The sequence below is a fragment of the Dunckerocampus dactyliophorus genome, chromosome 2 (assembly GCF_027744805.1).
Source record: "Dunckerocampus dactyliophorus isolate RoL2022-P2 chromosome 2, RoL_Ddac_1.1, whole genome shotgun sequence".
NCBI lineage: Eukaryota > Metazoa > Chordata > Actinopteri > Syngnathiformes > Syngnathidae > Dunckerocampus > Dunckerocampus dactyliophorus.
The window spans coordinates 43,463,911-43,487,117 of NC_072820.1; the positions used below are offsets into that span (position 1 = coordinate 43,463,911).

The 23,207-nt window shown below is 42.1% G+C and overlaps 1 protein-coding gene across 2 annotated transcripts; it reads left to right on the plus strand.

Moving 5' to 3' along the window:
* Positions 1-1,323: 1,323 nt before the first annotated feature.
* Positions 1,324-22,125, plus strand: hs3st3l (heparan sulfate (glucosamine) 3-O-sulfotransferase 3-like). 2 transcript variants are annotated; one of them, XM_054757170.1, is made up of 3 exons: positions 1,324-2,036; positions 19,282-19,511; positions 20,255-22,125. In XM_054757170.1, exons 1-3 carry the CDS (start codon positions 1,576-1,578, stop codon positions 20,641-20,643), a joined length of 1,080 nt encoding a protein of 359 aa, XP_054613145.1. In that variant the 5' UTR covers positions 1,324-1,575; the 3' UTR covers positions 20,644-22,125. The 2 variants fall into 2 exon arrangements, with proteins under 2 accessions (XP_054613145.1, XP_054613135.1); XM_054757160.1 differs by having other exon boundaries at positions 1,324-2,042; positions 20,255-22,124.
* Positions 22,126-23,207: the final 1,082 nt, after the last annotated feature.

Genomic DNA, 23,207 nt, shown 5'->3' on the forward strand with positions numbered 1-23,207 from the left:
TAGACTTTTCAGGTATCAACTTATTGCCATCCCTTATGTGAGTAATGGTCTCACCTTGGCCACCCCAAAGAAAAATTTCTGGCTCCGCCAAAGCCTGACAAAAGACTTCTTCCAGAGAAATAACCTCACTCTTTTGGGCCATCCTGTGTGTTCCCCAGTTCCAGTTGAGACCATTTGGAGATGGATGGCAAGAGGCATTTACAAAAATGGACATCAGTTCTACACAGCCTCCTGGAAACACTGGCATCAAGCATGCCCAACCAATTTTGAGGTGACTAAGGTGATTAATGGCACAGCTACTCATTACTGACTCCTTTTTTTTTAACATTTTATTTCTATTCTAGAGGGGGATTCATTTTTTTTTTTAGCTATGGTCTTAAACTTTTCATCAGCTGATGAACAGCCTATTTCAGTTTTATGCTTCTTTGCAATAAATTGCTTACTCATTTTTTTTGTGTCTCATTGCCATTTCTTTTTGCATTAGAAAGCTCGACATTTATCCTTATTATCCATCCATCCATCCATTTTCTGTACCGCTTCTCCTCATTAGGGTCGCGGGGGCATGCTGGAGCCGATCCCAGCTGACTTCGGGCGACACCCTGGACTGGTCGCCAGCCAATCGCAGGATCCTTAATATCCAACAGTGCAAAATTTAAATTCTAGCAATTTTTCAACTGCTCTTAATCTTGCAATTATGAGTGTATATCAGAATTTGGACACACTTTAGAATAAGTTACACAAAAATACAGTAGTTACTGAGGAACTAATGCAGAACTAATGAGGAACTAATGAGGAACTAATGACTAAGGCACATACATTTAAAGTAGTTACTGAGGAACTAAGACATACATTTAGAGTAGTAACTGAGGAACTAATGAGGAACTAATGACTAAGGCACATACATTTAAAGTAGTTACTGAGGAACTAAGGCACATACATTTAGAGTAGTAACTGAGGAACTAATGCAGAACTAATGAGGAACTAATGAGGAACTAATGACTAAGGTACATACATTTAAAGTAGTTACTGAGGAACTAAGGCACATACATTTAGAATAGTAACTGAGGAACGAATGAAGAACTAATGAGGAACTAATGAGTAGTTATGGTTAGGGTTAGGTAGGTTCGATCCTCATACTGTAATTTTGTGCACCTTATTGTAAAGTGTTACCCAGAATTTAATTAAAAGATGGAAAAGGCTGCTCGTGGATGCCGTCTATTAGTGTGGCAGTATGTGTGCGTGTGTGTGTGTGCGTGTGTGTGTGAGAGAGAGAGAGAATCCCCCCAGATAAGCCATGGTGGAGAGTTGCAGAGTAATCCCGTCGTGGGGACAGAGGGAGAAAGGCATATTAGTGCGCCAGGGTGCCAGTGTGAGGTCACATCCTGCATGTCACGCAGAAACTAAATCAAGTTTGAGAGAGCGACTTGTAACGGAGTTTGGAGAAGGAGGGTGAAGGCGCATCGGATACGTGTTATGAAGGACGAAAAGAGACTCCCTCTAGGAGTTTCTAATATGTCGGGATGTGAGCTGCACCTGTGCTAGAATGGCCTCTCATCGCACTGGGATCTGTGAGGGATGGCAGCTTTTCACCATCACCATCACCACCATCTCCCAAACGCGGACCTGCGGAGGCTTTTCCACCGGCTCACCCTCGCGTCCTCTTTGAGCATCCTCTGCTTCTCGCTGGTTTATCTCCTCACTGGTTGCTGCCAGTCTGGTGTGGTAGAAAACTCTGACTTCAAGCGACCCACTCCCTGGTTCCTCACGCCCCTAAGGCTGTACGAGAGGAACGGAACCGGGGCTTCCAGAGAAGGGTCAGTTGGCGAGGGTGCTGTCACCGATCATGCCGGGCTAGAGACGAACATCTCGGGGAAGGAATGGACAGCCAGTCGGAGGTTACCCCATGCTCTGATCATTGGGGTTAAGAAAGGAGGAACCAGAGCTTTGCTGGAGTTTCTGCGGCTGCACCCGGACATCCGAGCCCTCGGGTCCGAACCGCACTTCTTTGATCGGCATTACGCACGAGGACTGGACTGGTACAGGTATATATTTATTTCCATCACAGCTGACTTACATGCTGGTTGAATGCACTTTCAGCTGATAATGCCCCTCTTCACGCAAGTCGCATATCTATGACTGACTTTATGCCATCTCAGTGGATATCGTGGAATGCTAAGTAACACCACGCAAGAATGTAAGGAACATAGAATGGTTCATGTGACCTTTCCTGACACTATATTAAAGTTGTGTAGCATGCAATAACTGTTTAGAAGTTAATAATACACAGCAAGGGTGTCCAAAGTGCTAAATACATATAAGTATAAAATGAAACAAGAAAACACAGCAGCAATTTGGAACTTAATAAGAAAAAGTAATAATGTTAATCAGAATACACTTTGCCATTTTTGTACACGGGTGCATGTCAATAGATTTAATTATTGTACAAAGGTTATTGAATTTCAGACGTTTGGTTCGGGCTCATTTGCTGATTTGAGCGTCAACCAGTAATTTTTTTCACAAATTTTGACATTTTATGAGACGCCGGATGAGTTCAATGATTAAGAAATGAAGAAACACAGTTTTGAAGTATTTCGCTCTGTGTGTAGTGGCTCAATAGACCATCGAAATGTTGAAATAAATGAACTTGTTAAAGATATTGTAACTGGACACCCCGGCGATACAGGCATACGTTTTAATTTGTGCACCCTATAGACTACATTGCGTTTGTTCGTCGCATCACGCAACAGTCGGTTCATTCACATATCTAAAAGTTTTGCGCTGCAGTGTGCGTTGTGCAAATTCATAACTAAATTCACCCCAAGATACTTTTATTATGCTTTGTTATGGTGCAGGTCCAGAATGATCTGCTTCTGACACATCCTCGAACATATACAGACTTGAATCCACAATCCTTATGTGAGACATGAATACACGTCTTTCCCTTTTCTGTGCGTTCTAAAGAGAGAAAAACAGCTAGCACGAGGCAGCTAACAATGCATGCAATGAGAAGCACCTATTCCGCCTATAAAGCCATTTAAAAACATCAACAATGTTCCATTTACATAACGTGACCCCTGCATATTAACCAAGATACACCGACATTGTTACTGTAGGAGCTAACACCGAAGAACTACTTTTCAGGTGTAGTGACACAGCGCCTCACGCCACGACCAAGAGCTGCTGCATCTCCTGTGAGTTTGGAAAAGTTCATGCTAGGTTGTAATTCATGCCTCACGGAAGAAGCTTGTGGCAATAAGCTGAAAAGTTGGTCAACTTTGAGATTCCACACTCTACCAACTAATCATCCAGAAAGACTGAAGAAGCACTGGATGCTGGTTGCTGTTGTTGACGGAAGTAGCATTCGTTGCTATGGGCTGTGTGAAATCCATGCGCCGAGAAAGGAATCTGTGGTAATGCTTAGAATGACCAAAGTACAGAAGTATTACATGTTATCATGAATGTACCTGTTACTGCATGGCCACAGCATGTCTGTAAAACCATAAAACCTTGTTGGAGAGTTTTTAAAGGTGCTTTAATAGAAGGCTTTATGGGCGGAATAGGTGAATCCCATTACATTGCATTATTAGCTGCCTCGTGCTGGCAGTTTTTCAATATTTAGAACGCACAGAAAGCTTTTCCTATCTCACAAGCAGAGAAAAGCAAGTTGAAAGTGTTTTTAATTGTCTGGTGTTGCTATTTTACCTCCTAGTGGGATTACTTTGCTGATTTCAAATCCTCATATACTCATGCAAAACACTAAGGGACAATGAAATACTGTATTAGGAAGTCTCCCGGGTTAAATGATAACTGGCTTTTGTGGTTTGCATCATCACCCTCTACTGCACCAATTAGCAGCCTCCAGCTTTCCTTTCGTTGTGTTTGCATACCAAAACATATCCCTACAAGTATTCCGTAGAGGCTTAGATGACAGTCAAAGAGACTGTGCCATCTGGCTACACCGATGTGCGCGTGGTATGTGTTTGTGTACGTGTCTGTGTGTCTGCGTGAACCGGGGTGAGAGCAAGGTCTGCAGGATGAGTCCTCACAGAGCTGCAGAGTAATCATCTCCGGAGCCGGAGCCAGATGTTGCTGTTGTCATGTGGCTCTGTTCTCAGCATGTTCAAAACTTCAATACTCAGAACTCACGCACACAGGAACAACAGGGGAAAGGCGGAATCTGTCAATCATTATAACGTAGGCAGAAATGCTTCTGTAAAAAACGTGCATATTGTGTAACGACTGCACCTAAAGTCCCAGAAATATGAGCCCAATATGGCAGATTAAAACTGTACCCAAATCTGGATTGTACCGTGAAATACTAACCAGTTTACAGCATATTACTGAGGTTCAATATTGGCATTGGCTCAATGCTGGGAGCGTCTTTGGCATGTCAGCGACACCATAGCCTGACACGGACACCAGTTTTTTCCCGACCGTTATACTAGGGGGGCGCCCCGCCTCCCCCAATGGCACCTGCGAGGTTGTGGTGCACACATGCACAAACACGCGCACACATGCACGTGCGCAGCATAGACGACTGTATTGCAATCGACCCTGCGCAGTTACATTTCACAATCTTTCACGATACTTGAAATGTTTGAGATACAAATGACAAATGACCGATGACTTCTGATACAAATGGCATTTTCTCTCAATTGCCATGAGGATTATAAAGGGGTCCTTGGAAAATGGCGTCTGTGGTCCTAAAAACTTTTACAACCCCTGTTGTAAGGGACAAATCAAATAGTTTGTAATCGTTCTGAGCTGGGGGTGTGTTTAATTTTGTGTGCAGAATATGCCATGGGCCAATAAAAAGCAAGCTGCAAGGAACAAATGGCCCTTGAGCAGGACTTTGGACATGCCTGACATAGACACTTTAAAAATGTATATGAAGCCCCTTTTATGATACAGCATGTCCCTAAAGTCTGGACCCCTTAGCAAAAAGACATATATTATACAACAATAAACAATAAATGGAATACTATATATACTGTGATATAAATATCAATATAATATGAATATTTTCTTATTTTTAATTAATTCTTTTTAATATATTATTATATATAATGCTGTACATTTGTACCAATTAATTTTTTTCTTCAGTAAAATTCATTGTAATTTTTCCAAATTTTTACAAATTTACAATAATTATTTATCTATGAATGAATTGTTCATTTAATGAAACCTTCTTGTATAATGTATGTATATTATTTGTCCAGATGTTAGGGACACCCTTTTTCCAATGGGCGCTATAGAATACTTTTCAAGAGCCAAGCAGGTCTGAACTTTTGTTTAAACAATACGGCATACAGAATAGATATACAGCTGAATAGATTCCAGTGATCGATTGTACTCTGTGGGTCAATGTAACCACATCACATTTATTTGGTGCAGTGCATAACTGTCCATTCACACACATGATGTAAACCAGGGGTGTCCAAACTTATTCCAGCGAGGGCCACATACTGAAAAATGACGCAAGGGCCACTTTGATATTTTGTAAACCAACACATACTGTACATGTAGCTCAAGAAAAAACTGCATTTCACCTTTGTAATATAATATATAGGTGAAATGCTACTAAAAATGATGTTTTTTCCATAATAATACGAGTTTACTCTTGCAAAATTGTTTTGTTCTTCATTCGATTATGGCTTTTTTTCTTAATATTTTGACTTTAATCTCGTAAAATTACAGCTTTTTTTTCCATTTCTAGTGTTTTTTTTAAATTTTCCAACTATTTCATTTTTGGTTTCCTCTTGTAAATTTTCTTCTTGGAATTATAACATTATTCCCATGATATTTTTTAAAAATCTTTTTTAACTTTTTTTTTCTCTTAATATTTTGACTTTACTCTCTTAAAAATTTCTGCTGTTGATTTAAAAAACAAAACAAAATTCCAAATAGTTCAACTTTCTTCTTGTATATTTTCTTCTCTTAATATTTTGGCTTTATTCCTATGTTATAAATTTTCCCCCAACCTAAGTTTCCAAAAATTACAACTTTATTCATTGTTTTAAACTTTAAAAATTATTTAATATTTCAATTTCATGCTACTAAAATTAAATATTTCCTCATACTACTACTTTATTCTTTTTTTTTCTTGCTAGATTACAACTTAATATTTTGACTTTTGATTGATTTACCCATTTTTGCTGCTGTTGTTTTTTTTTATAAATTTTCCTTGTTAAATTCCATTTTTAGACTGTGGTGCGGGCTATAAAATTTCAGCCGCGGGCCGCAAATGGCCCCGGGGCCGCACTTTGGACACCCCTGATGTAAACATTCCAGTTTGGACAACTGACAGAGAAGTTTAGACTAAGGAAGGAAGGGGGGAACGCCACAAGACTGGGTGATGCGAGTGCGACACCAGACTGTCACGTCTCCCTGCGGGCCAGATGGGGCTCACGGCACGTCGAGCCACTTGACATCACTGTCAGCCCTGTCAATTGACCTCTGACTTCAGGTCACCTTACACTGGGAGTTAATGATGTGTCTACAGCACTCCATAAGAAACCGAATAGTGAAACACAATAAAATAAACACAAATAAAAGGGTTGTTTCAAGGGTTGTTTCATACTATGGAGCCAGTGTGAGTAAGTACAGTGAAACCTCGGTTAGCGTCCTCCCCCGTTTCGGTTAAAGTTGAAAGTTTACGCCACCATTTTTGCCTCGGTTTGCGTTCATTCTCCGGTTAGCGTACAATATGTCGTGTTGTTAATACACTGCGTGAGTCCAACTGTGTTCTTCATGTATTTTTTTTTAATCACAAAAAGACCTTCCTTGTCAGCATCCTATTAGCTAGCTTACAAAATGGCAACCGGAACCAGAAGTTACGTCGGCCGTTGATGTCATCAGCGGTTGACGCTTAAAAAAAGCACCCGTTTTTTTTTGCAGTTTTATGCGGATAAAACAATTCGGAATGCATGTAAATGAAAATGTAAGGTTACTTTCACCTTCACCGAAGGCGTGACTGTTCCCAAAGACACCATGTGGCGGCGAGATCAACCAACACCACCTTCCTGTTTTCAGTCACGTCAAGAATCTATCATTTTAAAACTATAAAAACGTGTTTTGTGTTAACATTTTTAGCTCTCTGGAACGGGTTCATTGGATTTACGTGATTTCTAATGGGCAAAATTGATTCGGTTAACGTCCGTTTCAGTTAGAGTCTGACCATCTGGAACAAATTAATGACGCTAACCAAGGTTCCACTGTAGAGGAAGTACAGCTGTTGGTTTCTTAAATGTTGTGAAAGTGTCATAATAGACCACAATGAACCCCATTGTTTGTTGTAGATGTGTGAGTATGATGGCCCTGCATGAATTGGGATGTCTTTAGCTTCCAGGAGTTGTGTACAGATCCTTGCATCATGGCAACAAACAAAAGTGTTGCATTTGTATTTTTGTTGAGTGTAATTGACCACAAAACTGCGGAAGGCCATCACATGCTGCATGAAAGATTGTTAGCTGGTAGTATGGTAATTGTATTTTGCAGTGGTATAGAACCATCATATCCAACCTTAACCCTAACCTTAAGAGCAATAATGACACCTATGACACTTCTTGGAACTATTTAATGATGCACTTTCATTGCATTGATATACAGTTTCCACAACTTTATATCAGTGATTTATTAATACTCAGAACCAATCATGGTGAGGCAAATGGACTTTGGGATACGCTGTATGTTGGACACAACCCTCCCAACGAGCATTTAGAGGGGCAATTGAGATCAGTGCCCCAGACAACAATGCACTAATGGTGTTCGAGGGGAGATTGGATCAGGAAAAGCACTGCAATAAATGAGAGAGAGCCTGGAAGTTTCCTGTGTACCGTGTTGTCTCGGATCAATACCTCTATCTCCTCGCACTGACCTTGGGTTGACTCCAGCATGAGAGCGCTTTGCATTGGTCAGCTCAGCTTCTGTTACAATTAGCAGGAAGCTTTATCCTGCTGCAGGATTATCTCATAGAGAAGGGGTCGTGTTACATGCATGCAGCTCTTCCAAAGGCGTCCATTAAAAAATAACTGAAAATTCACATTTGACTCCTGATGCTTTGTTGCTGATGGATGCCAGCAGAAGTGAATGGAGCGAGAGGTAAAATTGCAAGGAGGAGAGATAAAGGGGGTTAAAGGGGGACTACTGTTACAGCAACCTCGCACATCTGCTCTAACCTCTGCCTCGACCCCTGGGGAATGCTGGGATCATGTGTGTGAGTGTTTATGTGCAAAGGCCGCCTTTTTTCTGTTTCTGTCGCAGACTGGGGACAGTTCGGCCCTCCAGACCGCAGGGCTTCTTCTATTTTGTTCTTGAGGAACACTCCGATTTATCAATATTATTGACCCAGTCCATTGTGGTCGCAATTTCATGTGGTCTCAATGTGATCCAAAGAAAAGACCAAAAAGAAAGAAAGTCTAAGTAAGACCACCACCAGCTGTGTTGTTTTAATGATCTTTTTCACAGCAGTCATTCTGACATATAAAAACACAGCAAATAGCAGGAAACATACAGATAGTAGGATTTTGTGCATTAAAATCCTAAAACCAACACAATGTAGGCCAATATATGCTATGCTATCTGAATAAAATGTCGACATTTGAACTTTCTGTTATTGCTGGGTCACTTCCGGCAATCGGATGGGGGGGTCAAACATCGAATATGACCATGTACACACTCAATAGCTTTCTTTGGTTTTCTGTTTGATGTTGTTTTGATGCAGTTTATAACGGCCTCCTGCCTTAAATCAACTTCATATCATCCCTGCATTTTTCATACAGCTTATTGTGTTCAGGTTCACAATGTGGACACGAATCGAGACCGCGCAGCTGCATGAAAGCCAGTCATGTGAACCACTACATTACCAATAACGCACAAGCCAACTCCTTCTACCCAGTGTCATGGGGTCAAAATGAGAACCTTTTCAGGCCGCTACTGAAAGTGACAAGCTAACACAGCTGCAGAAACGTTGTTTGAAGTAAATCGGGGATGCATGTAGCCAAGGACATCCAGTGACAAAAGGGAATACAGAAAAATGACTCAATGATTTTGGAGTTATCTGCTGTGATGGCTCTGATTCATCTGCAATTCATATTGAACTCATTAAGGGACGCCGTTCAATTCATACCCTTTGTCCTGCCATGACACAGCGCATGGTGCTCCTTGTCTTTTTGTGTTTCGACAATGGCGTGTAATTGCCATGCAAATCACAGAAAAAGGGCTGCCAAAACCTTGGATGCTCTGCAGTAGTTAATGGGCGGTTGCCAATTGCAGGGAAGAATTAATGCTGAATCAATGATACCCATCTGCAGCATAATTTTGGTTTTCATTTGAAACCAGAGCGGGGAACAATTCATGCTATTATAAACATACTGGATTTGGCTTGTGGTTTTGTTTGTTGTGTGATTAACTGGGGTTCAGGTGTGGTCGGGCCTGGGCCTGCAGTGGAGGTGATCGCCATGAGGCCCAGACGGGTGGGGCGGGCAGGCTCTCATTAAGGCCCTCCCTTGAGACTTTGGGCACCTCTATGATGGATGTCTCTTGGAAGTGGTCAGGGCACTGCCACAATAGAGCGACCCCTTAATGGTCCCCCGTACCGAGGCAATGAGAGGCCTCCTAATAACACACTCATGCATGCATACACATTCACATTTATGCCCTCAAATTTGGAATATGTCATCAATAACACAATTTATGCCCTCCTTGGCTCACATCGAACCCTATGGCCCCCACTATCCAACGCTGCGTATTCCAGCTGATGAACACTGCAGGTTCACATTTTCTAACACACACTGCATGACACAGCATGCTGCTGATGAGGCTCCAGAGGGTCCTGGCTCCCCTATCTTCCACCTGCCACTCTTGGTTCCAGCTGAGGCCCTGTGCTGCGTTATTAGCCCCCTGTTTAATTCTCCGTCCCCTTTGCATTTGCTCCTCCTTGTGCCAATCACTCTTGTGGACACTGACTTAGGCATAGCTACCCTAAGCCCCATAAGGATCAATAACCAGTAGGTTTGCCTGGTCTGGGGTATTACCCACCAGGGAGTGTGGATGAAATATTGGGAAATGGCTAACTAAAGGGAGGTTCCTCAAAGGCAAACAGAGGCTTATGATAAGCGGCGAGCTAATCCCTGTGTTCATCATACTGGATGTTTGATCTTACTCTCAAAAGTGAATGTAAGTGGAAGCATGTCGCCAAAATAGGCTTGGAAACTGCCAGTTAATTTAGTCCGATTTTTTTGGCTAAGGGATTTCACTATCACATGTTGCCAGATGGTTCTTACAAAAGAGTATGGGGGGAACAGGAAAATGTAGTATTGATACTACAGGAATGAAGTCACAACCTTTTATGAAAAAAAGTTTTAATATTAGAAAAAAATGAGGAAAGCTTGTATTTTTAAGAGAATTCGGTTTTCAAGCATAAACGTAAAACATGCGATGTCAAGTATGAATGTTTGTGATCTCATTTTATACATGATTTTATAAGTACCCTGTATACATGAAGTAATGGCAGGAGAAAGATAGCGTCTGCTGGTCGTAGAATGTTGCTTTTAGGTTGGTGTGGGAACCTTGGCATATTGCTGGTAAGCTACTTTTTACTTACTTTACTTAATTAAAGTACTTTCTAATACTGTTAAGTGAAATGTTTCTGATGGCATCCAAATAGATAAGAGACAAGACACGGTCTTTGAGCATAATGAGAGGTAATTTAATAAAAACTTGCATGCAAGGAGACAAATCAATTCAACCAGATCAGGCGGTGTCAAGAAAAAAAATGCCTACAGGATGTGATGTCATCATATAGCGTGTGTAATAATCCAAATTACTAATCTAAAGGTCTTTGTAGATGTTCTTGGTATAATAGATGTACCTGTATAGCTTGGATGTACAGTCATCACTCCCAACATCACGCTTCAAATTTCACGGCTTTGCTCTATCACGTTTTTTCAAAATATATTAATTACAAAAAATATGTTATGTGTTGTTATAAAAATTAAGCATTTTCAAGCATAAAAATTGCTAAATAAAACTAAAATACACATTTAAGGCATTCAGAAGATGCATTCAAAGACATGATATGTAATATTCTACACTGGTCAGTAGGTGTCAGTAATGTTACTGTAATGTTCGGTGAGACACACAAGCACCAGACTTTATTGTGCCCAGGTATTTGTACTGTGCTACCTGCTCCACAGTCTCCCCCTGTATAGAGACTTGGTCAACGCTGTGGCTTTGTTTCCGAAAATCAAATGCCGTGTCTTTTGAGTCCTCACACCATTTCACAAAATCCTGTACAATTGGTCCAAGGCTATTTTCCCCATCCTGGAGCAGGCTCACCATTACGAAGCCGTCTGTATATTTCAGTATGAACCTGTTTTCATATTGGCTCTGCGTCATGCTGGTATACTATATGAAGCGTAAAGGTGACAGGACACACCCCTTGTGGTGAACCAGTAGAACTACAGACAGGGTCAGACAACACTCCATTGACCATTGTTCTCTGTGTACTTAGGATTTGGGGAAGGGGTGAGTTAACTGTAATCCATTCACAGTGTACCGATGTATACGTCTACCATGCGTACAGAACTACTGTAGTCAGTGGCGGTTCTAGCTATGGGCCACATGGGCAATTGCCGAGGGCGGCATTCTCCTTGGGGCGCCGCGAGGGCTAAGAAAAAACATCCCATGTAACGTCATTTCCCATGTGTGCCATAGCATCGTTCCGGCCAGGGCGTCAATCAAGCCAGAACCGCCACTGGCTGTAATTTCTAGACTATTGAGCACACCTGAATTTAAGACGCACCCACTAAATTTAATGAGAAAAGAAAATCTGTTGTAGGAGTAGATCTGCGAAAAGGTCTTATCTGCAACAAAGAAATAATACACAAAAAGACGTCTCTGGGAACAAAAGCACGCTGTTCTTTTTTAATTAGCTTCACACACATACACACAGATTTATTATGGGTCATCTTTCCTATCTCCTGACTGGGACGCTCAGCCCTCTATCCAAGATTTGGCTGAAATCAGATTAGGCCAATATACCAACAAATAGCCCTATGAGGAAGAGGAACTCAGTTTCACTTCAGAGAGCGTTTGGACCACCCAATATCTCGGTTGGTTGGCTGACCTTCTCTCCAGCGCTGGCATTACAATTCCTTGTATCTATTCCTTTTTAATATTGAACTGTAAAACTTGACTCAGACTCATAGCCTTTTTCTGACAGCTGTTAGATTAAACGAATGTGGGTGGGCCTTGCCCTTTAAAAGGGACGGTCCTAGCAATTGCTATATTAATAATAATGATGGATAGTCATTACTAAACCAATACTATACATCTACATAATGAATGCCAGTAAAAAACATCCATCCATCCATTTTCAGTGCCGCTTCTCCTCATTAGGGTCGCGGGGTATGCTGGAGCCTGTCCCAGCTGACTTTGGGCGACAGGTCGGGTACACCCAATCGCAGGGCACAGAAAAAAACATTTTTAAGAAAATTCAAACCGCAAACACTTACATGCGTAAATGTCCAAATCACGTGAAAAAGTCCGAGACCACACTTTGCATATTCTAAAGATAAGATGTGATATAATCCCAATAAAAATTGACATACAAACATTTCTGGGACCTTGTTTCAAGGAGAATCTGCATATTTATCAGTCACCACCATGTATTCTTAACTGGTCTGTACAAGGCGAAGACATGGTGGAGTAGCACCATTCAAAGCGTCACGAGAACTGCTTCCATGGACTCTGCATGCGAGATGTTTTAAATCAAAGGCAGTGAACCGGTTTTAAACATGGATGGAGAACTTTCAAAAGCAGAAAAAAGTTATTGCTGCAAAACTTTCTCATGAATTGCAAAACAATCCCGCTGAGTACCGACTGTCTTCCAGGCAGCTCTCCCCCTTCTCTTCCCTCATAATGAGCAGTGAAGTACCCCCTCCAACCTTGCTCAGTCTGTCTTCCGCTGTTGCCAGATAGATGGGATTTTGTAAAACAGAACGGAGATCATGGTCACTTTGTCTTTTGTCAATAATTAAACTGCACAAATACGGCCTGCATTCATTCATGGGATTGGATGAGGATTGTATTTCACCACATCATGTCTCACTGAGCATGAAAATGGCACAGTGGTCCCATTGAAGTAAATGAGAGGGGTTATAGGCCATGTTCCTGTCTCGTTGCACAGCATGAATGGACGTTTTTCCGTTTTTAGACAAACACTCGTTTATTTATCACGTACAATCCACACTCTTGAGGTTGAACACAAGTCCACCACAAACCACATGCGGTAACAACATGTATACTAACGCTGGAGTCGAACATCATGCAACGTCATGTGTATATTCTTCATCTTTGCTCGTGCTCTTATTGCTTTAACATATCCCCCCCCAAAAAAACAAAGCTGCATTTTGGAATAGAAGCATATGTTTTAATTATTATAAAAGTGAATAGGTTGTTTTTTTTGGGGGGGTCTGCCAATTAGTATGTTTATGCAAACCTCATGACTGATTGACATGTTGTTCTTGATGGGGGAGAGGGTCTCCAGGCTCCTGTCTATTTACAGACACCTTGCTAATGGGGGTGTGTCTGCATCCACTCCCATCATCAGTCACCCAGTCACCTTTCATTTCGAACACTCGAGCACGCACTCATGTACACCAGGGTGTACGGTGTCAGATCTAAGACGACAATAGCCCAAAAGCAAGAAGACTGATAGCAAAATCACTGACTAAGCACAATCACTTTATTTTTGGTTTGTGCCAATGCATGGACAGTGAGTGTGTGTGTGTGTGTGTGTGTGTGTGTAGACTCTGTGGCTCCACCTGCTCATGCTATTGGCGGTACAGAGGAAGTCTGCAGACTAAGTGTCTCATACTGATCAGATCAAATGTGTTCACTGCATGTGTTTATGTGTCAGATTCATAAAAGGCAGACAGCTCTGAGGTGACTGTATTGATGGAGTATTGAGTTGCAAGCACATATGAAACCAATGCCAATAGCAGAGGACAGACACAGCATCCTGGCCTCCCCAATGTCTCTTCCTCTTTTGGGATCCATACATATCCATTAAACTAACTCATGACTGGCTCTGGCACCACCAATAATGTTTTATTCAAAATAAACTAAATAAATTGAAAATGAGGTCTGGACCTTGCAAAATAGACCTCAGCTATGTGCGTTTTGTTTGTCTGGCACTGTGTGACTTATTTGCACTTTTTCATCCTGATATGGATTCCTTCGATTTATTATTCATGAGAATCCACACATACTGTAAGTAAGAGTAAGCAAAAATATCCAAGTCATGGTGTACTGTTGCACGGGTGCAAATCTTAAATCAAATTCATTTTTAGAGATCAAGAAATGCCTATGACTTGGAAGCGTATTGATATACCATATTGATACGTGTGTGTTGGGAAAAAGTGTTTGCCCCCTTCCTGAGTTCTTATTTTTTTGCATGTTTGCCACACTTAAATGTTTCAGATTATCAAACAAATTTAAATATTAGTCAATGACAACACAACTGAACACAAAATGCAGATTTTATATGAAACTTTTATGATAAAGGGAGACGAAATATTCCAAACCTAAATGGCCCTGTGTGAAAAAGTGATTGCCCCTCTGTTAAAACATAACTTAACTGAGATTAACTGAGATACATCAGTCTGAAAAAGGTTATAAAGCCATTTCTAAATCTTTGGGACTCCAATCACAGCAATGAGGGGCCGGCCAACCAAAATTACCCCCAAAAGCGCAGCAACAACTCATCCAAGAGGTCACAAAAGACCCCACAACAACATCCAAAGAGCTGCAGGCCTCACTTGCCTCAGTTTAGGTCAGTGTTCATGACTCCACCATAAGAAAGACACTGGGCAAAAACAAAAAAAATGAAGATGAAAACCACTTCTGACCAAAAATAACTTTAAGGCTCGCCTCAATTTTGCCAGAAGACATCTTGATGATCCCCCAAGACCTTTGGGAAAATACTCTGTGGTCTGCGACAAAAGCTGAACTTTTTGGAAGGTGTGTGTCCCATTACATCTGTCGTAAAAGTAACGTCAAAAAAAGAACATCATACCAACAGTAAAATATGGTGGTGGTAGTGTGATGGTCTGGGGATGTTTTGCTGCTTCAGGACCTGGAAGTCTTGCTGTGATAAATGGAACCATGAATTCTGCTGTCTACCAAAAAATCTTAAAGGAGAATGTCCTGTCATCTGTTGGTGACCTCAAGCTGAAACCAACTTGGGTTCTGCAGCAGGACAATGATCCAAAACACACCAGCAAGTCCACCTCTGAATGGCTGAAGAAAAGACTTTGGATTGGCCTAGTCAAAGTCCTGACCTGAATCCTATTGAGATGCTGTGGCATGACCTTAAAAAGATGGTTCATGCTCAAAAACCTTCTAAAGTGGCTGAATGACAACAATTCAGCAAAGACGAGTGGGCCAAAATTCCTCCACAGCGCTGTAAGAGACTCATTGCAAGTTATCACAAATGCTTGATTGCAGTTGTTGCTGCTAAGGGTGGCCCAACCAGTTATTAGGTTTAGGGGGCAATCACTTTTTCACACAGGACCATGTAAGTTTGGATTTCCCCCCCGCCCCTTTAATAATAATAGTAAATGCGAGTAATCATGGGCATTTTACAGCTGCATTATCTAGTAGCTCAATAAAAGGAATCCAGCAACACTAAGGGTAATCGATTAAAAGCACTCTATCATCATCAAGTCAGTCACAACAGTATACATTTGTCAGCAACCTGACATGGGATACATTTCATTAGATACAGTTGGATTTGGCTATGATGACACTGTACGTCATGTCGTTAAATGAGCTACAACATGCAATACCGATCCAGTGTATAACCATGCCGCTTTGTTGTTTGTTTTTGGTCAGTCGGTGAGGTGTGAGGCAGGTGTGTCAGCAGATGTCCCCGAGTCTCCATCTGGTCCTGTGGGCCCTCTTAAATCATTTATCTCTAAATGAGTTCCATCTGCCGTCCAAACACATAGTAAGACATCAAGTCAATTACTCCTATGTTTGTTTGTATGGCTGCCGCGTAATAAGTTAATAACACTATCAATTAGTAACACATTTTCAGTGAGACACTTATGTGCTTCAGAGCCAAGAGTTAATCATGGCATGGATATACTGTATACAAGAAGAAACTTTACTACAGCAGTGTTTAAACATCATGGTGCTTTTAACACTAATGTGTGTACAACAAGAATAAATGTTATCAGAACATGAATAGAATCGCTCTGTTGTTTCTGAAACTAATGAAAGTCTCTTTTCCTGTTTGTTTTCAAAGTAGTAAAGTTATATTGTATTATTGTATGGTATGGTATACAGTCGTTTCATATGTTAGGTGACGTGTATGACACTTTCTCTGAACCTGCTGACTAAACACCTGACAACAGAGTCGAAATATAAAGTTGAGGTGCACTCAAACCTTGCTTGATTTTTGCAGCGTTCAATCCCCGCAACATTGTAAAAAAAAAAAAAGAGAATTGTACAATGTTTACGAAAAAGGGCGGCAAATAAAACCTTGTACTCACTGAAGTACGTGTTAGTGATAAGAATTGTGATGATTGGACACTACATGATTTTTGTATACCAATACATAATTAACTTAATAACGTTTTATTCACGCGGAGTAAATTGGCCTCATAAATATAGCCTAGCTTCTTGCTGTGCAGCTGGTGTGTGTTAGAAACAAATTAGAAGCGCTAATTATCGAGTGTGATGGCGGCGGACACGAAAGGTAACAATTGTCATTGGATTTCCAAAGTTCCTGTACTTCGTCAGTATTGTCTGTGTAGCAGAAATTGTGTGAGTTTTTTGCAAACAGCACATCAATAATGACTTCCGCTGCAAATCAATTTACAGGATGCAATTACACTTCATATCAGAACCACTCACTTACTGGGCAGTTTTCTCTCCGCAAGCGTGGTGATGAACTATCCATCCATTTTCTATGCTGCTTCTCCTCTTTAGGGTCGCTGACTAACAGCTGAGTTCGGGCGAGAGGCGGGGTACACCCTGGACTGGTCACCAGCCAATCACAGGGCACATATAGACAAACAACCATTCACACTCACATTCATACCTATGGACAATTTAGAGTCACCAATTGACCTAACATGCATGTTTTTGGAATGTGGGAGGAAACCGGAGTACCCGGAGAAAACGGAGAACATACTCCACACAGAAATGCCCAACGGAGATTCGAACCCAGGTCTTCCCAATCTCCTGACTGTGACTGTGTGGCCAACATGCTAACCACTAGACCACCGTGCAGCTAGTGTGCGTTATTTTTGTGAGACAGCTATGCTGACGCATCTTTCCATTTAACTTTGCCGCACGAGTCTGCAATATTGCTGCGTTTGTTTTTTATTCTTCTTTCTTTTGTTGTTCTTCTGCCCAATTTTCCGCCGCTGTAAAATGGCAACTCGACTCACTGAGGTAGAACGGTGGCAGACGTTTATAGCGGTCCGCTACTATGGGCCATCCGATCGTTGTATAATCGGGCTTAGTTCGCATGGTCAGCAGTAAGTCAAACAGTCACAACTGGGGTACGGTACAACAGGGTACGGCCCCTCAGGGTACGGTGCTCTCCCCCTTCCTCTCCACCCTCTACACCTCGAGCTTCACACACAACTCCACACAGTGTCACATCCAGAAGTTCTCCGATGACACAGCCATTGTGGGTTGTGTTTCAGAGGGGAATGATCTGGAATACAGGACGGTCATCAGTGACTTTGTCAGCTGGAGTGAGCTTAACCAGCTACAACTCAACACCAGCAAGACAAAGGAGATGATCATTAACTTCCAGAGGAAAACATCTCTCTTCACACCGGTGAACATCCAGGGAGCGGACATAGAGTTGGTAGACAGCTACAAATTCCTGGGTGTTCACCTTACCAACAAACTGGACTGGTCCGTCAACACCCACGCCCTCTACAAGAAGGGCCAGAGTCGCCTCCACCTGCTGAGGAGACTGAGGTCCTTTGGTGTGTGCAGGACTCTTTTACGGACCTTTTATGACTCTGTGGTGGCCTCAGCCATCTTCTATGCTGTAGGCTGCTGGAGAGGGGGCAGCATGGACAGGGACAGGAGCAGGATCAATAGACTGATCAGGAGAGCGAGCTCTGTACTGGACGGTCCTCTGGACTCCGTGGAGGAAGTGGGGGAGAGAAGGATGTTGGCTAAGCTGACATCCATCATGGACAACACCTCTCACCCGCTACATGACACTGTTGTTTCCCTGGGCAGCTCCTTCAGCAGCAGACTGTTACACCCACGGTGTAAGAAGGAGAGGTTCCGCAGGTCCTTCATACCGACCGCTGTCAGGCTTCTACAACACCTGCACCACCTGAACCATGTTGTAGCCAATATGCATTCTTAACACTGTACTCTTTACTTGCGTATCTTGCTTGCTGCTGTAACAAGTGAATTTCCCCGCTGTGGGATAAATAAAGTACAAATACAAACAGGGAGGCAGTAAGCTTCCACCAAAGCTGCCTCTGTCACCGGTGCTGTTAATTATTTTTATGGACAGCCAAGGCATTGGAGATGCCCAGTTTGATGGCCTTAGGATCCCGTCTCTTCTGTGACCTTCAGTATTGGAGTGTGAAGGCTCCAAGATGGGACTCAGCACCTCTAAATCTGAGGCCATGGTTCTCTCGGAAAAAGGGTCCATGAACCCTCTGGTTTGGGAGAAATCTTGCCTCAGATGGAGGAGTTCAAGTATCTCGGGGTCTTGTTGACAAGTGAGGGTAAGATGGATTCTGACATCAACAAGTAGATCGGTGCAGTATCTGCAGTTATGCGGTCGCTATACTGGCTTGTTGTGGTGAAGAGAGAGCTGAGGCAGAAGGCAAAGCTCTTAATTTAGCGGTCGATTTACGTTCATACCCTGACTTACGGTCACAAGCTTTGGGTAGTGATCGGAGGTACAAGATTACGGATACAAGCAGACAAACTTTTTTAGATCCTTTCTTGCTTGGTCATCTGAGAGGGACCCGCGACTTAGAAGACAAGCACAAGACAATTGATGGATTAATAGATCTTTGGCTATATCTTTTTAAAATCAAACATTTTCACTACTGTCATTACCTTTTTTGTTTGCTCTACAGCCATATAAGGAAGCATGTGGCGTTCATTTCAGCTTAAGTTGAAGTTGCTTGGTTCCTTGCCTTATAAAAAGGCTATAGAAACATGTGAGCTTTCTTTTCTTTAGATGTTTCTGTACTTTAACAACATTTCTTGTACTTGCAGGAGTATGATGCCCAAGGCACTGGATGGCCAGATCGTAATGGAGAAGACGCCTCGCTACTTTGTCACCGTGGAAACACCAGCACGAGTCCATGCGATGTCACAAGACGTGAAGCTGATTGTGGTTGTGCGGGACCCTGTGACCCGAGCTATATCTGACTACACGCAGATCATTTCCAAGACACCTGACATACCTTCTTTCAAGAACCTCGCCTTCAAGAACCACACCACTGGTCAGCAGAGCCACTTCTAGAGTCTCAGAGGGATCACCTTCCAAACAGTGTTCATCACGTTTACATAATAATCTAACACTAACAAAAACATTGGAAATAGTGCACATTAAGTCTTAGATATTCAAAATGAGCAATCTGAAATGATAATTCTTAAGAACCCAATATTTGCACTACTTAGAGCGAAAGTGGGAGAAGTGGGAATGGGGTCCCTTTAGGTTGTTGTCTGCTACAAACTCCACCTTTGTGATTCAAAGTTTGTCAGCCATCGGGGGGCCCTTTCTGGCCTGGTGTTCCAAGTTCAGACTTCCCTCTCACCAGCTGCTTCATCCAGCTCCTCTGGCTCCTGAGGCGTTCCCAGGCCAGTTGAGAGACATAGTCTCTCCAATGTGTCCTGCGTCTTCCTGGAGGCCTCCTACTGGTTGGACGTTCCCTGAATGCCTCCCCTGGGAGACATCCGGGAGGCATCCTGACCAGATGCCCAAGCCACCTCATCTGGCTCCTCTCAGTGCGGAGGAGCAGTGGTTCTACTCCGAGTTCCTCCCGAATTAATTATCTCTCAGGGAGACTCCAGCCACCCTACGGAGAAAACTAATTTCGGCTGCTTGTAACCGCAATCTTGTCCTTTCAGTTACTACCCAAAGCTCATGTATTAATATTAAGTACTTATATTATATTATTACATTCACAATGCCTAAAAATGTCTCCCTTTCATGACAATTTAGATGACTGTATCTGTGTTTCAGGTCAGATTGACACTCAGTGGAGTCCTCTATGGATTGGCTTGTACGCCCAGCACCTGGAGCGCTGGCTGGCCTGGTTCCCCCGGAGTCAGGTCCATCTGGTCAGCGGGGAAAGGCTCATCTCTGACCCAGCTGGGGAAGTGGGGAAAGTCCAGGACTTTCTGGGCCTCCAGAGGATCATCACAGACAAACACTTTTACTTCAACAAAACTAAAGGCTTCCCCTGCCTGAAGAAGCCAGAGGGGAGTAGTAAACCTCACTGCCTGGGGAAGACCAAAGGGAGGACGCATGCCTCCATGGACCCAGAGCTGATGCAGACATTGAGGGATTTTTACAGGCCGCACAACCAGCGCTTTTATCAAATGGCGGGGCAGGATTTTGGATGGCAGTGAGGATATCAGATAGGAAGATATCCTCAGTCATTTATTGAGACACAATTAATGAAGGACATTTTTGGTAAGACTTCAAATACAGTACACTGGTGGCCAAAGTAACAGCTTGGCTTTTCCCTTAGCATTATTATTTCTAGTGGCTGGTCAGCCAACCACTGCTGGTTGTGCATTGGTTGAGCACATTGTAGTCATTGGTCATTACAGGATACATGGCTAGAAATGACAAATAACTAAGGTCGCTGTACCCTAACACGGAATGTTTCAGTGTTCACTCCACAGTCTCCACTTTGCCTCAACGCCCAGTTTTTGTTGCTGCCCTCATATCAAAAAACAAAATAATGTGTCTGGTTCTAGCTGATGTGTTCAATGCGACGAGTAGAGCTGAGCCAACCAATGCTGTGGAAAAATGGCATGTATGGACACAAGTATTGGGACACTTGGTTGTAACACTTACTGGAAGTCAATGGAATCGGACTGGAATCAATGACTGTTTGCACTATGCTTTGAAGAACGGACAGAGGGCCGGACTTATCATCTATCGCTCATTCCAAAGGTGTCTGATGGGGTTGAGATCAGCACTCTGTGTGGGTTCTTACACACTAAACCCATCTAACTACCCATGCAGGAACAAAAAAAGGGCCTTTCCCAATCTGTTTTTACAAAGCGTTTGACCCAAATGACTTACGGCAAAATTAGTAGGAATGAAAATGAACGGGCTGGGATGGAACAACAAGGTAAATGCAGGAAGACACACTAAAGGAAGTGCGAAGTCTTTACCATACTGTGGACGACAGGAGCAAAAATGGTAATTCTGAAAGTATGGTTTGAGAGAAGTCAAGAAGTAACTAGTAATAATTCGGCGTCTTTCTGTTGGTGTGCCTCGTTGTTCCAGCCATCACCGGAAATCGGGATATCTGAGGAGGAAACACAAGGCAAAACGAGTGGGAGGCAACAACACAAAAAAATGATGAAAATATCGACATTACCATTTTTCAGATGATCCAGAATGCATATTATTCATTTCTACCTGTTAGTTACTTCATTCTCACTGGATCAATCAATGCGTCGGCCGTGAGCGACATGACCCAAGTATTATTCCCGAAAAAGGGATGAATCTTTTATGTGGCGAACAGCAGAGAGAATCTTTAAATGAGCTCAGATTTGACTGAGTGGTTTTGTATTCGTCAATAATGAATGTGGCTAAATGGACGTAGGTGGTGTAAGTGGTGTGCATCACTTGGCCCTTAGCACATGCTGCTGTACTGTACGTGTCTGCTGGGGCTCGGCTCAGTACATTTGGGTCAATGAGGAGAGCAAATGGTGTGAGGCGACGTTCAGAACCTCGTGGGGTTAAGTGTACAGTTGTTTCTTTGGATGGTGGACACTTTCAGGCTTTGTGAGGCCTGCTTACAGGGTTTTCTTTTTGCATGTATTTGCACTAGTTTAAAAACAACAAATAAAAGTATTTTTAAGCAAAATAAACTGTCCCATTTGTCTTTCTTTTCTGAAATACAAAGTCCAAATTGCTTTACACATATAACTAAGTCCTGCAGCAATGTGTTCTTTTATTTATTTATTTTTTACTAATTAAAATAAGTTTCTCTATTGCGACATTTAAATAGAAATAATAAATAATGTTACAAGCATGATGTGCAACTGGGTGTTCATGCAGTTTATGCTTATGTGGTTCTGAAGAAGGAAACGGCAACCGCTATGAAAACACTGCCCCCTGGTGGCTACATTGGCAAAACACCTTAAACTTCAACTGGTCACATAAATTGTCCACAGAATGTAACCAAAATGAGACTACAGTGTCCCGTCGTTTATCGTGGGGTATAGGTCCCCAAAATAGCCCGCAATAGTACACTTGGGAAAACGTTAGGCACCAAAAATTTGATTGTTTTTGTTTTTGTACAACGTGACTGGGATTGTTTTTCGGTTTCCCAAGTATATTAGAGGGCGTGTGAATGTATAAATGAGAGGAATTAACTTACATTTATTGGTAGAAAGGCGCTTTATGAAAGTAAGTACATTGACTTGTATTCATTTACAGCGCAGCCTTGACCCATCCAATATGGCGGCGACGTTGACATATCGCAGCAGTGGACAAACCCACTTGGTGCTGCCTCTATCTATGTCTAATGTCACGCTTGCCGTTTAAGTGAACATTTAGCTCATTCGGGTCATGCAAGCTAACAATTTTCCACATTCCAAAAAATTTCCACTTTTCCTATAATTCCACATTTTCCGTAGCACTGAGCACTTTCTATACTAGCATACAAAGTATTAGCATGTTAGCATTTTAGCCACTCTCATGTTAAACTGCATATATTTACATGCCATGACATAAAATCACTGCCTTAGCACTTTTGGTATTTAATAGTAATAATAGTACAGTTAATAGAGTGTAGCTTGATGATATTAGATATTATTAGATACCAATGATATTAGACAGCGCTGTGTGTGCTGTTTTCAATTAATAACGAATGAATTCATTCAGATGATAAAAGACAATATGCTAACTGTTAGCATTTTAGCAATTGTACTTACGTTACATAGCATTG

Coding starts and splice junctions, on each gene's coding strand:
- hs3st3l (XM_054757160.1), top strand. CDS start 1,576: ATGGCAGCTTTTCACCATCACCATCACCACCATCTCCCAAACGCGGAC. Junction 2,043..19,281: donor CGAGGACTGGACTGGTACAG/GTATATATTTAT, acceptor TTGTACTTGCAG/GAGTATGATGCCCAAGGCAC. Junction 19,512..20,254: donor CTTCAAGAACCACACCACTG/GTCAGCAGAGCC, acceptor TCTGTGTTTCAG/GTCAGATTGACACTCAGTGG.